The following is a 15,029-nucleotide window of genomic DNA, read 5'->3' on the forward strand; positions in this document are numbered from 1 at the left end:
ATTACAATCATGCAAATCCAATGAGAATAATTCTAAGTAAAATAGCATTTTCACAAAAAATGTTAGTTTTGGTCTGAACTAACATTTGTTGTGGGATTCGCTCCAGAAGGAGGAATATTTCAATTTGAGATTGAAAAAAAGAAAGTGGCTGGAACACTGTGAAATTTAAAGCAAGGACACACTGGTGCCACATTCCCCCGTCTGTCCTAAAATACAGTGGGGTGGCATGGATGAAATATATAGTGGCGTGCATGACAGAGAGCAGAAGGGAGAGAATTGGGCAATGTATGTTGTGAAAGGCGACATCTGTTGGGGTGTAAAAGGGCCGTGCTTTGGCCCATTGTGCTGGTGAGTTTTAGTGCTTTAATGGGGGCGGGGAGAGATATTTACAAGAATAATATATGGACGGGGAAGGTGAGATGCCAGTTGATTTGTGTCTTTGGGGCTGTTCTTGTGCCTCAGTGCATTGGTGCTAAGTTACTCGGAAGTAAAGGTTTTGGTGAGGGGTGACTGCGACAGCTGAGATGGTGTGGCTGGGGGCAGGAAGGGGGCAATGGACACATGCAGGACCCTAAAGTAGAGGCTAGAAGGAAGAGAGGTGAAGATTCAAAGAATTAGGCAAATCCCAACAAAAGAAGTAAGAAAAGGCAGCAGTGTCTGGGTATTGTGAAAGATATACCGAGCAAAGGATACTTCTGCTGTGTCTGCCAAAAGCTTGTGGGCACAGATTTGAAAAGAGAAAAATAACTGCTGTTTCAGACTGGGATTTATTCCAACTTTTTGCCCATTTTTATTATCTGGACACAGTTCCCATTTCGGTTTTCTGGGTGCGACATACCATTGAACTTAGTGTCACACAAAATTAGAAATGAGTGTGCTATAGGAAAGATATGGAGGGTGCCAATTAAGCCAGTGGCTGGATCTCCAAAAAAAAAAAGCTGTCAAAATTACATTTCATCCCCAGCAGAAATAATAAATTATATTTTGCTAAAAATAAATAAATAAAAAGTATGACAAGTAGGCAACACCCTCCCACACCTCACCCCAATTGTCATAACTGCAATAAATGTGGGCACAGATTTCACTTTTGGAGAATGAATGTAACACGGCTAGGGTGAAATCCGATCTGGGCATTGCCTTTATCTGATGGAACTCAGAGCTTCCTGTGTTTAACACTGTACTTGAACAAGACTGTAATTGTACCTCTTATTATACCTCTTGATTTAAAGGTTCTATAACTACGACATTTATGAGAGAATATCACGAAACCAGGCAAGAACATGTGCGAGTCATTTTCAACCCTCCAATGAAAGATTTCAATGGAGATAATAAGAAATGTTTTTTGTTTGTTTGTTTGTTTTGTTTAATTACAGTGAGTCCGATTTTAAGAGTTTGTAATTTAACATAATTTTAAAGACAATTAAGCACATTTTTTAACTGTCATTACTGCTATGCAAAAAAACTTTTCTGTAATGCAAAAGAAAGACATATTTTATATATATATATTTTTTTTTAAATTACGATAAAAAAAACCGAAACTAAATAAAGTAAAAGCAAAATTAAACAAAACAAAAGGGGGTGGGGGGGGACAAAACGATGAAACAGAATAGTCAAAACAAAACAAAAATGAAAAACAAAAAATGTTGCAACAAAAAAGTAAAAATAAAAACAAACAACAAAACAGAAAGGAAAAACTAAATTAAACAATGAAACAAAATAAATTCAAAATACAACAATACAAAACAACAAATAAAATAAAAAAATATCAAACAGACCATTTTATCCTGAGGTCAAATGTGACCTAGAGAAAACATTTTGAGATTCACCCCTGTGTACTTTATTTGGATCATATAAGCATGATGAGCTCAGGTTAACCAAAGTCAAACACACAAAAGTAATAACTCACCCCAGTTTCAGGATGTGAGGTCCATGCGAGTTCAGTGGTGGCCCATTTGGTGTCCATCAGTGTTTCTGCAGGAAAAAAAGAAAGAAAGAAAAAAAAAAAGTTTGAAAACTCAGTTTGAGGAACAATATTAGCCTAAACAACAGACAAATAAGATAAATAAATGGAAACGCTTGGGAGGAAGTGATTTCACACTGCAGGACAAGTTAAGCAACACACAACTGTCACTGTCCATATTGTTAATAGGTATTAATGCATTGCGGTAAATTCATGCGTGCAGAAACGGAGAAACGCTATCATGCTAATCAACAGTGAAAAGACGGCGAAACAGCTTTGTGAGTGATCCAGAAGGCATTGTCAAAGATTTATGACAGCCCTCCTCTAATTAGATTTAATTAGCCGTGTATTTGCTGGGTGGGATAGAAAAGCTAAGTGTTTTTGAAAGACAACCCGCTCCCCTTCCCACACGTACACACACACACACAACACATCCACACACTCGCACCCTTAAGCTAGCAGCTGTAAAACTCAAGAGGATATATAACAGAGCAAAGGAGTTCTTGAATAGCACCATAAAACTCACAAAAGGAAGATCTTCACAATTTTCTCAATACCCAATATGCTCTGCCTGTCGGTTTTTTTTTTCCCCACAAACAGCTCTAGGTTTGCTGTTTATTGTAAAAAAAAAAAATAAAAATGAATAATGAATGAATGAAATCAATCTGAATGGCTTGCTTGTAAATTGTATCTGCACATCAGTTTTATTTCGGTATCATTGAGATACTATTACTGTTATACTATTATAGTTTTTGTTAATATTTTGGATTAGATTTTATTTGTACATTTTCTGCTCTCATGTTAATTTTAGTTAAAGTTTTAGTAATTTCATTGTGTTTTTTTGTAATTTTTGTTCGTTTTTGTTGTTTTTAAATATGTATATTGTTTTTTAATTAATTTTTATTTCAGTTTTAGTTTTTAGTACATCAAGTTAAACTAAATAAAAATGAGAAATGTCACCTTGGAAACTAGCTGAAATAAAATCAAGTAATAAAATAAAATAACTGTTTTCACATTTATTTTATTTCAAGTAATGAAAAGGCTTTTTAAGTTTTAGTTTTAGTTAACTATAATAACCCTGCTGCACATTAATTTGGGTAACACTTTATTTTAAGGTGTCCTTGTTACACGTTACACTTACTATTACAATAAAAATTATGCAAAATTGCATGCAAGTAACTCAGTACTTAAATGTATAATAATTACACTGTAACAAGGACACCTTAAAATAAAGTGTAACCTTAATTTGTAATATACATATTTATTATATATTATATTTATTTTATTTATTTATTTAATATATTTTAATTGGATCTAAAATAAAATGCAATTTACTGTAAAATGTGTACTTGTGTCATTTTTTTTCTAATTATAAAATATACAAAACATGGCTCAACAACAACATTAGTAATAATAATAATAATAATAATAATAATAATAATATCTATTATTTTCATTATAATTATTATTACTGCTATAAAAAATAAAAATACTACAGGAAATATCAAGCTTGTTTGTGCCTACATGAGAAGTTTCAAACATGTAGGTGTTTGTACAACAAGAAGAGACCCAAACCATTTTACCTTCCGCCACCTGCCTAGGCTGTTTATACATCGTGGCTGCGGTTACAAATGAGACTATATTTTACTAAATTAGATGAATGGGAGTATATAAAATAAATATCAGAGTATGTTTCTTGTGCTCCAAAGTGAGTGCTAAACACTGTTACACCTGGTATTAACATTCATTCAGGGTGTAAAAAGTTGAAATGGTTCTGACCACATGTAGGATTATGTGTTATTATTATTATTATTATTATTATTATTATTATTATTATTATTATTATTTATTTTTATTATTATATTTCATTATGTTTTTGGTTTTTTTGCTAATTAACTCTTTTAGTTAAAGTTTTAGTAATTTTATTGTGTCTCTTTGCCATTTTTATTAGCATTATAATAACAATTAATTATGCATAATTACATCCAAGTAACCCTAAGCCAAACCCTAATCTTAACCCTAATCATATAGTAAGTACATGTAGTTAATTAATATTACTCAGTACTTAGTGTATATGTATAATTACACTGTAACAAGGACACCTTAAAATAAAGTGTAACCTTAATTTGTAATATACATATTTATTATATATTATATTTATTTTATTTATTTATTTAATATATTTTAATTGGATCTAAAATAAAATGCAATTTACTGTAAAATGTGTACTTGTGTCATTTTTTTTCTAATTATAAAATATACAAAACATGGCTCAACAACAACATTAGTAATAATAATAATAATAATAATAATAATAATAATATCTATTATTTTCATTATAATTATTATTACTGCTATAAAAAATAAAAATACTACAGGAAATATCAAGCTTGTTTGTGCCTACATGAGAAGTTTCAAACATGTAGGTGTTTGTACAACAAGAAGAGACCAAGTCTGAGGCAGCTGTTTACTCTTCAGATGGAATTGGCCATTGATTGTCATGCAGTGCGTCCGGACCGTCATACTGTGTCACTGACTGACAGGTCCGCTCTCGTCATTTCAAAGAAACCCATAAGTCAGCTGCCAGCTGTGGCCAAGCTAGCAAGCCCTAGCGCAAATAAAACGCAAGGCAAACCCAGAGAAAAAGGGCTGAAGTGAAAGCGAGCTGTGACTCAGTGAAACAGGCTGAACGTTCGGGAGCATGCGGCGACTGACTGCGGCGTTCTGCAGCCTTCTGTTTTGTTTGCGTTTTGTAAGCTGTGCTGAAAAACAGCAAAGCAGAGCATTGTGTCAGCTGAGCACGCTTTTAGATGAGGAGGCAAGTCTCGGCTCAATGAGAGAGCGAACGCAGCGGAGGGCGAGCCACCCCTCACCCCATCCCACCACAGAGGCCGTGCCCTCAATGCGACAATTCATTCACAGTCCAGCAGGAAGCCCACAGCAGCACCGAGCCTCCATTACAGCCCACAGACCAGCTCGCTACTGTTAAAATGGCTCCATACAGGGAAAGTTTCGTTTAGGCGGCCGGGAACCGTTCAGTTTATTTCCCGTTTCTCTCAGTTTTGAGGAAAAGCCTAAGAATATGGGTATTTTCTGGCAGGACGGCGAACCTGATTGACGAGTGCTGAGAAGAAACCTCTGCCTTGCACAACCTGAATGTTTTAGTGTGAAGCATGGGCAAACTTTAGGCTATAAACCCAATGACATAAAGCACACACCATAAACTTAAGTTAGTGAGGCAGAACATTTATGAAATTTGAGAAAGCAGACCGACACATAAATTAACTGCCGCAAAATCAAACGCAGGTTTCCTTATTTGCCTCATGTTGACTTAACTCTCATAAAAAATTAAAAATAAAAGACTTTTTTTTTTTTACTATAAAACAGAAATATAAAACAAAATAGTAACAATATACTATGCAAGCTACTTAAAAAAAAAAGTAAACTACTATATTTTTTTAATAATAAGATATATAAATATATCTATACATTTCAGTGATATTGTTTAAAATTATAAACGGGAGGCAATTTATAATAAGTTATAAAAAAACAATCAGCTTTTAAAACTTAACTTAAGCTTAATTTTAAAAATATATCTGTATACATTTTTGGTTTTCAATTTCAGTTTAGTTAATGTTTCAATTATGTTGTGTTTTTTATTTTAAAACTTTCTGTGTGTTAAAACTATTATATATATATAGTTTTAAAACTATATGCACATATTGGTTTTATTCATTTTTAATTCAGTGTTTTTTATTTTGTATTATATTCAGTCATTTTTATTTTATTAATTTTTATTTCACACACACACACACACATACATACACACACACACATATATATATATATATTTATTAATGGCTTATGAGTAAGGATATGAATATTCACATGAAGCTTAAAAAAATCTTCTTTTGTAAACAATAAAATATAAATAAACAGTAGCAATAATATATATATATATATATATGTGTGTGTGTGTGTGTGTGTGTTTAATAACAGTATATAGATAATATAAATATATGTGTGTGTGTGTGTGTGTGTGTTTAATAACAGTATTTAGATAATATAAACATTTTATTTCCTAAGATTTTTGAGTCTTTATGAGACCTTATTAATAACCCATTTATATATTTACATATTTATATAATCGCTAATTAATAGGGTCTCATATAACACAAACAATCCCAGGAAATGTCCATATTTGAGGTAACTAGAGCACATAATCAAAACATCATCACTGAAAGAACATGAATGTGTAGCCGGATGTTTAGGAGGAAATACGGGAATGTATGTAAATTACTAAATGACAAGTTAGTGTTTTTGGTTTAAACATTAAGCACACAAGTTGCATGACATGCACACATTCAAAGCCAAATTCCCATTCTCAGAGTTGCACGTTAAAACACACACACGTTTATTGATGTAAGAAAGGTCAGCTCTTCCATTCTAATCCTCTAATGACAGAGCAGCACTAATAACAGAGGAAGACAGAGAAACACTTGAATCAACACACACACAGACACACACTCTCTGTGGGTTTACGAGTGCCTTCAAATATTTCTTTGTTCCAGTGGGCAATCATTTTAAAGAGGGGTATGTGAACAAAACCACCTCTATTGATACAAAGAATGTTCGGTGGATTTAGAAACTGAGTCAGTGGCGTGTGGGCAGACAGGTGAGAGATTACTGCAGGATTTCTGCTTTCGGCTTTACCCGTTCCTTTTTGTCATGTCGTTTGGAGGTTAGAAGTAAAAAAAGAAATAAATAAAAAAATCCATGCGAAACAGCAAAGACTAGACCAGGAGAGTGCAGATTAAGGACAAATAAAAAGAACAGAATTTACATATAATTTTGCATTTCATGAAAACTAAAGGCCAAGTGTGTACTTTCTGCATCATTACCGCCACCAAATGGAGCTGCAAAAATAAAAAATGTTGTTAAACCAGTTTTCTGACGACTCCTCCCCTGCCCTATTAGTCAGTGGAACAAAAAGCCCCGCCCCACACCTATGCTATTGGTTGAGTCAATGTTTCGTTGTTTATAATTATTTTTATATATATATATAAAATATATTTTTTTCTTTCTTTTAAATAAGTGTAAAATTTCTATATATCTGTGTGTGGAACTGATAATCATTCTTTCAATCACAATCTACATAATTCAAACAGAAAATAAAATAAGAACTAAAAATAAATATATATGTATATTCATAGTCTATGACAAAAATATTATAATCGAGATTAGTGGATAATTTAGCAGCAAAAGTTGTTCTAGAAAAATCAGTGCACAATAATTGTATAAATCTAAATATTTTGTTAAAAAAAAAAAAAGAAAAAAAAAAAGCTTTATTTAGTGGGGAACAAATAAAAATGTAGCCCTAAATCTGTTAAAATGTTACACATTGCTATTTTTATTGTTATAAAATCCATTAATGAAAAACAACATAGTTATGTATAAATACTGCATATACTATAAAATTAAAAGACATTTCTTTTAAATATATAATTTTTTTTTTTTATGAGTCAACAACATATGATAGATAGGACAAAACAGATACAGTGCAGCACAAAGTGCTTACAGTATGCATATCCGGTGCGCAGAATGATGCACTTGAGTCACAGCATGCAGCGCTTCACTTTAAAAAGCTCAAAGCACAAAGGGAAGAGATATTGATGCATAATGTATTATATCTGTGTAACAGTTTATTGATCCTTTTCTTTAGACAGTTTTACATTTCAGTTACTGTACGCATGAGGAGCAATTTATAGTCTTTTCTACTCCCGTGTTTCGTTCTAACAGACACCCGGTAGCAAGTAACACGATTTAGAAACAACAATAAACTCCAGCAAGATAAAGTCATTTTTATGCAAAATCATAGAGATTTATCTACAAATCAAGTATAATAATGGGAACACTGAATGATTTTGGAGAGAGTTGTACCCAGCTGACCAGGGTTTGAATGCTGACTGACAGCCGCAGCGGAGAAAAGAGTTTACGTGAACTCTAAGGACCTAAATATGTATACCTCACATTAAGCTATCATATGGCTTCAGACGTCTTGGAGTATAATACACCAAACTTTTATTGTGATTTGTAATGTTTTCATGCCTTTTGTGCGGCACAGAATACATGCACGATATCGGATTTGGATCGGCCCTGTCTAACCGATACCCGATCCGGCAAAGAATGGCAGTATCGGAGCCGATACCCGATATGAGTATCAGATCGGTGCATCCCTAAATAAAATCTATTTTATTGTAAAATGTCACACTCTTAAAAAAGTAATTTTTATTATAATTATTAAATCAAACATTGTATTCATTGCATTCAATTTTCAAGATTAATTCATTAATTCTCTGGAATTCTCAGATCTGTCCATTCTATCTTGCATCTAAAGATTGACAGTTTTGTCTCCCGCTGTGCCATTGTGAAATCGTACCGAAACGGCAGGCCCGGCGACAAAAAAAGAATGTCACTCTCTGTCTCCAAACTCTTGAGCTCTGTTTTGCCACCCAACATTTAGAAGTGTCAACAGAGTGGGGACAACACTGCATTAAACTTATTAAAGCTATTAGACTGATTACTTTGTGTGGGCTTTTGTTGCTGCTTTTATTAGCTCTTCGGGGGTTAGGTGAAGCAGCAGAAAGTGGGGGAGAGAGCATGGGAGAGAGAGGGAAAGTCGTTGAAAGAGGATGGAGGGAAAAAGGGGAGATTCTATTTAAATTGAAATGTGGTGAGCGGCCCGGGCTTTTGTGCCACACTGGAGTGTGGTGATTAGAGGAGAAGGCTGCTTTTGGTGAGCTGGCGTGCAACCTCTAATTGGTCGATGCTTCTTGATGTAGGTGGCTGGATCACCAACACCAGGAATCCTCCATGAAAGAAGTCCCCTCATGCCGTCAGTCACAGCACAATGCTTGTCACTCTCTTGGCCATTTATGTACTAACAAGGCTCACTGTCAGTGCTGCAGATGTAGTGTTCATTTCATGATGGATTTGCCATCATTTTTAACTAGTACAATTGCCTGAAAAGTCTTTGCTGAATTTGTAATTGTACAGTGGAAACTCTTAACTTTAGGAAAACACCGCTTTCTGGCACTTGACTATTTTTAGGTCATGTAAAACAATCAAAATTTGTGCTAGATTTACATTCATACCAGATGCTTGTATCCAAAGCTACATGTAATGTATTCAAGCTATGAACTTTATCAGTATGTGCTCAAAGAAAATCTACCACTTGTGAAAAAGAAGTGCATTTAATTGTATTGTACTACAAATCTTAAAAGTATAATTTTCTAAAAAAAAAACAAAAAAACACACGCTTGTAAATAATCAAATACTAATTAAATAAAAGGTCAATTAAGTGTACTTAAATAGAGTACTTATATACGCTTAAGTACACTTAAAGGTGTCATATGATGCGATTTCAAGTTTTCCTTTCTCTTTGGAGTGTTACAAGCTGAGATAGATAAGATCCCTAAAGTTGCAAAGACTAAAGTCTCAAACCCAAAGAGATATTCTTTATAAAAGTTAAGAGTCGTTCACGCCCTCCTAAAACGCCTCGTTTAAACACGCCCCCACATGTCTACGTCACTGTGTGGGAAGATTTGCATAACGCCGCCCAAATGTTCACGCAAAGAAAGGCGGCGTAACTTTATTGTTGCTGCCGCCGCCATGTTGTGAAGCAATCACAGCACACCTCGCTTTTCAGACCGATGAGAATTCAGGCCATTTCAGAAAGGCAGGGCATAGAGGAGAAACAATAAAGTACAGTATGTGAAAAATAATGTGTTTTTTTACCTTAAACCGCATAAACACATTTCATTACACCAAATACACAAAATAATGTTCTTTTTAGCAACATCATATGACGCCTTTAAAATTAATTGTTTTATGTTAAGTACATTTTAAGTCATTATTTTAACAATATTTTGTAGTGCTTTAAAGAAGTAAACTTATTTTGATGTTGAATAGCATACTATTTTAAGTTTGTGTTATTCAATATTACATTTAAAGTGAATATAGTTAAATGTATTACATTTAAATGCACTACATGGTTACAAATGTGTAATTACAAATATATTTAAATACATTACATATACTACTTTCAATAGGAATTACATTAAGTATATTTTAGTTTACCATAAATGATTGTCAGTACATTCAATGGTAAACTTAAACCATATTTCAAAGACAGTAGAAACTTATAAAATTACATATAAAGATGGGTCAGAAAACAACTCTAAAATTTAGCTAATTACATTTTAAATAAATTTAAACTATATTATAATAAACATGCAATTAGGTGTCCATAAAAATTCACATTCAGTTTGCACTTAAGTATATTCTTTTAAAGCATTATATTTCCATAATAAGTACTATTTTTAGAAATATGCTAATGTGTATTTTTTCATAGAGAACTAACCTGAGTTGAGTTGTTAATTTTGTTGAATTGCATGTAGTCGACGTGCAAATCTCAAAGCCTCTTTCAACAGTCTTGACACCAGTTACGATGACAGCATTTGACAGGAGGAGCATAAGTGCGCCTGCTACATTTATGTTTGTTGTGTTAATTAGTTCTTCAGCTGACATTAGAAGATGTTGGGATTGGTGCGAGGTCTTAGGGGGTCTGATTTTGAAGTTGACATCATCAAGGGAATGGTTTTGTGGAAGATGAGCCCGTTTGATCAAGCAGAGTCAGACATGCCGTTCACGCTCACAGACAGCACAAAGAGGGGCACGTCAGGTTCATACGGCGAGCCACAAACGAGATGAATATTCAAGTCTTGATCGTGTTTGCATGAACCCCGTAGTGCCTTCCAGATCCAGTTTCAGTCACAGAAATGGGCATTGCACCCCTCCTTACCCACATTAGTTCTCTTTTCTTCCTTTTTCCAAGGCCTTTAATTACAGAGCACAGTCAATCTGATGAACAGGCAGCCCCTGGGGCGACTGTCTGCTAACCAGGTGTGCTCACAATCCTGCAATCCCAGTGTCTAAATGTGTGTCCCTTTTACTAGAATGCCCAGCGCTCCTAAAGAAGTAGGGTTATCATGTCACCTGTTTAACCCAGTGAGAACTTCCCAGTGTCCCCCTCTCCATGTGAATAAAACGAGACTTGTAACGCATTTTCATATGGGACTGACTGGTATTCTACCCATAAAAGAAGCATATTAGTATTAATAAGGTGCACTATGAACGTTTTAGGGGTAGATAATGTTTAAAGTGTCCCTTTAAGGGTACGAGGACAAGGGATAAGCTGTTGTATCCCAAAAGGTACACATTTGTTGAGAATGTATGTATTACAATATTATAATATTGTAATAAAGACATTATTACATGTTATATGATATATAAAACATTTGGCATTATAATTTCTAGTGAAAAAGCACTGTACACCTACAAAACAAAAGGTACAAAAGCTGTCACTGGGGTGGTACCTTTTATTTATTTTTATTATTTACCCTTATAACATGCATATTAGTACCTTAAAAGGTACTATTATAAAAATTGTAGGGGTAGATAAGGTGCAAAATGTCCCTTTTAGGGAACTGGGACAAGGAATAAACTCTTCTACCCCAGAAGGTACAACTTTTGCACTTTTTCTCTGAGAGCGTATGTATTACAACATTATAATATAGTAATACATATATTATTACATGGTTAAACAACATATAAAACATTGGCATTGAAATATCTAGTGAAAAATCACTATATACTCAGGAAAAAAGGTACAAAAGCTGTCATTGGGTGAAACTTTTTCAAAAGATATATTTTTGGACCTCATTTACATCTGAAAGATGCATATTAGTACCTTAAAAGGTACTACTATGAACTTCCATGGGTAGATAAGGAAAAAAAAAGTCGCCTTAAAGGAAGTGGTAAAAGGGATCCATGATATAAAATTGTGGTCAATTGTCATGAATTCGGCGGGTGTCCCCTAAAGCACTTAGTGAAAGAGTTCCGATACTGCACATCAGTTACTCTGTTGTGGCTAGACAGGACACAATATGCGTTGAGATTGAGATAAAGCACGATCAGCTATTAATGAGCACTTAAGCTAACACGCTGGCGTATTCTGATACCAAACGTTGATCCGATTACAGATTTCACACTAAACGGGAGCCCTCTGCTAGACTCACATCGCTGCAGGAGTACAATCAATTAATGCGTTCGTGTTTCTTCTTGTAGAGGCAAGTTATTGTACGGCCGCAAGGCAAACAAGAATGCGTAGGCCTCGTCTGTGTTCATAATTTTAGTTTGGACTATTTGGTTAGAAATGACTCAAATGTGTTCCCCACTAATCAATATCTACCAAGACTTTCATTCAAAAGCTTGTGCTCTTTTTGGTTTTACAATTCTTTCTTAAAAATATTACAGTATGACGTCTTCACCAGCGCTGATGCTTCAGGCATCATTACACAACAGTAATGATAGTGTTTGCTGGTCAGAGAGAACAACAGCTGTACTTTCATTGTGTATGATGTGTTTCATGTGAATTCCTAGTCTAAAACACTAGCATAATGTAATTTATGCGTCAGAGCATGTGATTCTCCCCACAGTCATGTTTCCGTATCGATGTTGATGGTCACATGTTTATGACATCTAAGCAAGAGTTTCTGTTTGGGGTTTTGTACATACTTATAAAAGAAAACTGTAGAATCAGAGTTTAGACACACGGAAACCTTGAAGAGACAAAGTGAAGGAAAAAAAAGATGTGAGATGGGAGGAAAAATAATATTTCAATGCTTTTGCGTTCTCTCGCAAATGTTATGTGCTCACTTGAGAAACTTTACATAATCACAAAGTTTTGCGAGCAAACGCTAAGTTTCTTGGGGGAACGCAAAAGTTTTGTGAGTTTCTCTCGGGGGAACGCAACATTTTTGTGTGTAAATTTCTCAGGTTTTGTGCAAAACTTTTGCGAAAACGCGAAGTTTCTTTGAATGAATGATGCATTTATATAGCGCTTTATTTTGTACTGTTGTACACCCAAAGCACTTTACAATCACGTGGGGGGTCTCTCCTCAACCACCACCAGTGTGCAGCATCCACTAGGATGAAAACGCAAACATTTCGTGAGCAATTGCAAAGTTTCTCGGGTGAATGAAAAACATTTGCGCACAAACGCAAAGTTTCTTTGCGAAAACACAAACATTTGTGAGAGAACGCAAAAGCATTGAAATATGTTTTTCCCTCATATATAAAATTCCTTATATTTTAATCATTATTTTTTATTAAATTTTTTCTGCGTTATAGAATGTCAGCACAAACATTAAAAACAAATGGTAATGTAGTGATGGAATGATGTAGCACCTAGGGCTGCACAATAAATCGAATGTATAATCGCGATTACAATTACGGATGCCACAATTACGTAATTGTTCAAAGTCCACTTATGTTATTCTGAGTGCTTAAGATATGTTTTTTTTCTTTCTACAGGTCATCTTAAGGGTTTTTCCATTGTTTTAATTTTAGTGTTAGTATAACATTATAATACCATTCATATTTTTACTTTTTTATTATTATTTAAAGAAGAAACCAATCCAATTTACAGTTGACATGTGAGCCTTAATGCTATAGAAAAGCAGTAAAGGTTTTTCAGTTTGAGTGTTTTCAGCTTATTTATCTTCATATAAAAATATGGCATGCAGTTGCTTCAAACAATGGTATAAACATCATTCAATGTAAATTGTGATTATCGTAATTAATAATCGCAGTTACAATTTCAAGGGAATAATCGACAATTATGATTTTTGAAATAATATTGCACTCCTAATAGGGCTGCACAATTAATCGAATTTCTAATCACAATTACAATTATGGATGCCACAATTACGTAAGAATAATCGACAATTATGATCTTTGTCATAATCGTGCAGCCCTAGTAGCAACTATAAAAATGTTAAAGTAACCTAAAACATCCTACATTTTTAGGCTCTTCAAAGTAGCCATCTTTTACTGTGGTCTCAACCGCTCTTTCTTTCTGCCTTTTTAATGTTTCATTCACACCTTTTCTATCTCTGGCTTATTTTCCCAAGCGTCTGAGGATGTATCAGTCAACAGGAAGTGTTTTGACAGGCCGACGCTGATCACAGCCATCCTTTCCATCCACTTCATTCTCTCTGATTCCCCCCATATCTCTGAAACCCCTTCTCTCTTTTTCTCCCTGTCTATCATGCTCTCCAGGTCTCTATTACTGTCAGCGGGGAGCAGGGCCAGCTAGAATAAATACAGATGACTCAACTAGCCAGTTGAAAAATGCAAGCCAGTGACAGTAAACTGATTTACGGAAGGTTTGGAAGGGGGGGGGGGCACTTTGACTGCTAAAGCATCTTGTAAATGGCACTGAGAAAACAATAAAACATATGTTTAGGTCACAAAAGGTCATAGCAATGCGACCCAAGCAAAGGGTACCGCAGAAGCTCCAATTTGTTTTATTGTGTTTCACACACAGAAATGCATTCTATTCAGTCAAAAAACACCTTTAACATAAGGACTTCTGAATCTGTGTTTATGTTTCTGGCGCCACCATGGTGTCTTCTCTCTATTATTTAAAATAAATAAAAACTCTGAGTCTGAATTATCAAAAAACTGAGTAACTTTTAGAGACCTTTGCATTTTAGTAACATCGTATTTAGACATTCTGTTTAAATGTAAAATAAAGCATTTTAAAAAGACACCAATGTTCAATAAACAATTAAATGTATTATAAATCAATAAATAAATAAATAAATAAAAACTTAACATATTAATAATAATAATAATAATAATAATAATAATAATAAAGCTTTCTAAGTTAATAAACATGTCATTATAATTATCATTATTATTATTATTATTATTATTATGTTGTTGTTGTTGTTGTTGTTGTTGCTTTCTAAAAAATAACAATGTTCAGTAAATAATGAAATGTAGTATAAATAAATATAAAAATAAATAAATAAATAATACATAAACTATTACAATGGCATTAAACATTGCTCATCAAAATTGTAAGAGTTGGAAATAGTTTAAACAGTAATGTAGCTTTTGTTTATCATAAAAACAAACCTAAAGATGTGTAAAAAAAAAA

The 15,029-nt window shown here is 33.8% G+C and overlaps 1 protein-coding gene across 6 annotated transcripts in view; it reads right to left on the minus strand.

The window, feature by feature from the left end:
- Positions 1-15,029, minus strand: part of LOC107687281 (ephrin type-B receptor 3-like) — a 55,096-nt gene that overhangs the window by 21,396 nt on the left and 18,671 nt on the right. For all 6 annotated transcript variants that reach the window (XM_016484554.1, XM_016484552.1, XM_016484550.1 and 3 more), the window contains exon 2: positions 1,907-1,971. In XM_016484554.1, coding sequence (XP_016340040.1) covers positions 1,907-1,971 — 65 coding nt within the window. The remainder of the gene's footprint in view (positions 1-1,906; positions 1,972-15,029) is intronic.

Source organism: Sinocyclocheilus anshuiensis, unplaced genomic scaffold (assembly GCF_001515605.1).
Source record: "Sinocyclocheilus anshuiensis isolate Anshui unplaced genomic scaffold, SAMN03320099.WGS_v1.1 scaffold4988, whole genome shotgun sequence".
In the NCBI taxonomy this organism is placed as follows: Eukaryota; Metazoa; Chordata; class Actinopteri; order Cypriniformes; family Cyprinidae; genus Sinocyclocheilus; species Sinocyclocheilus anshuiensis.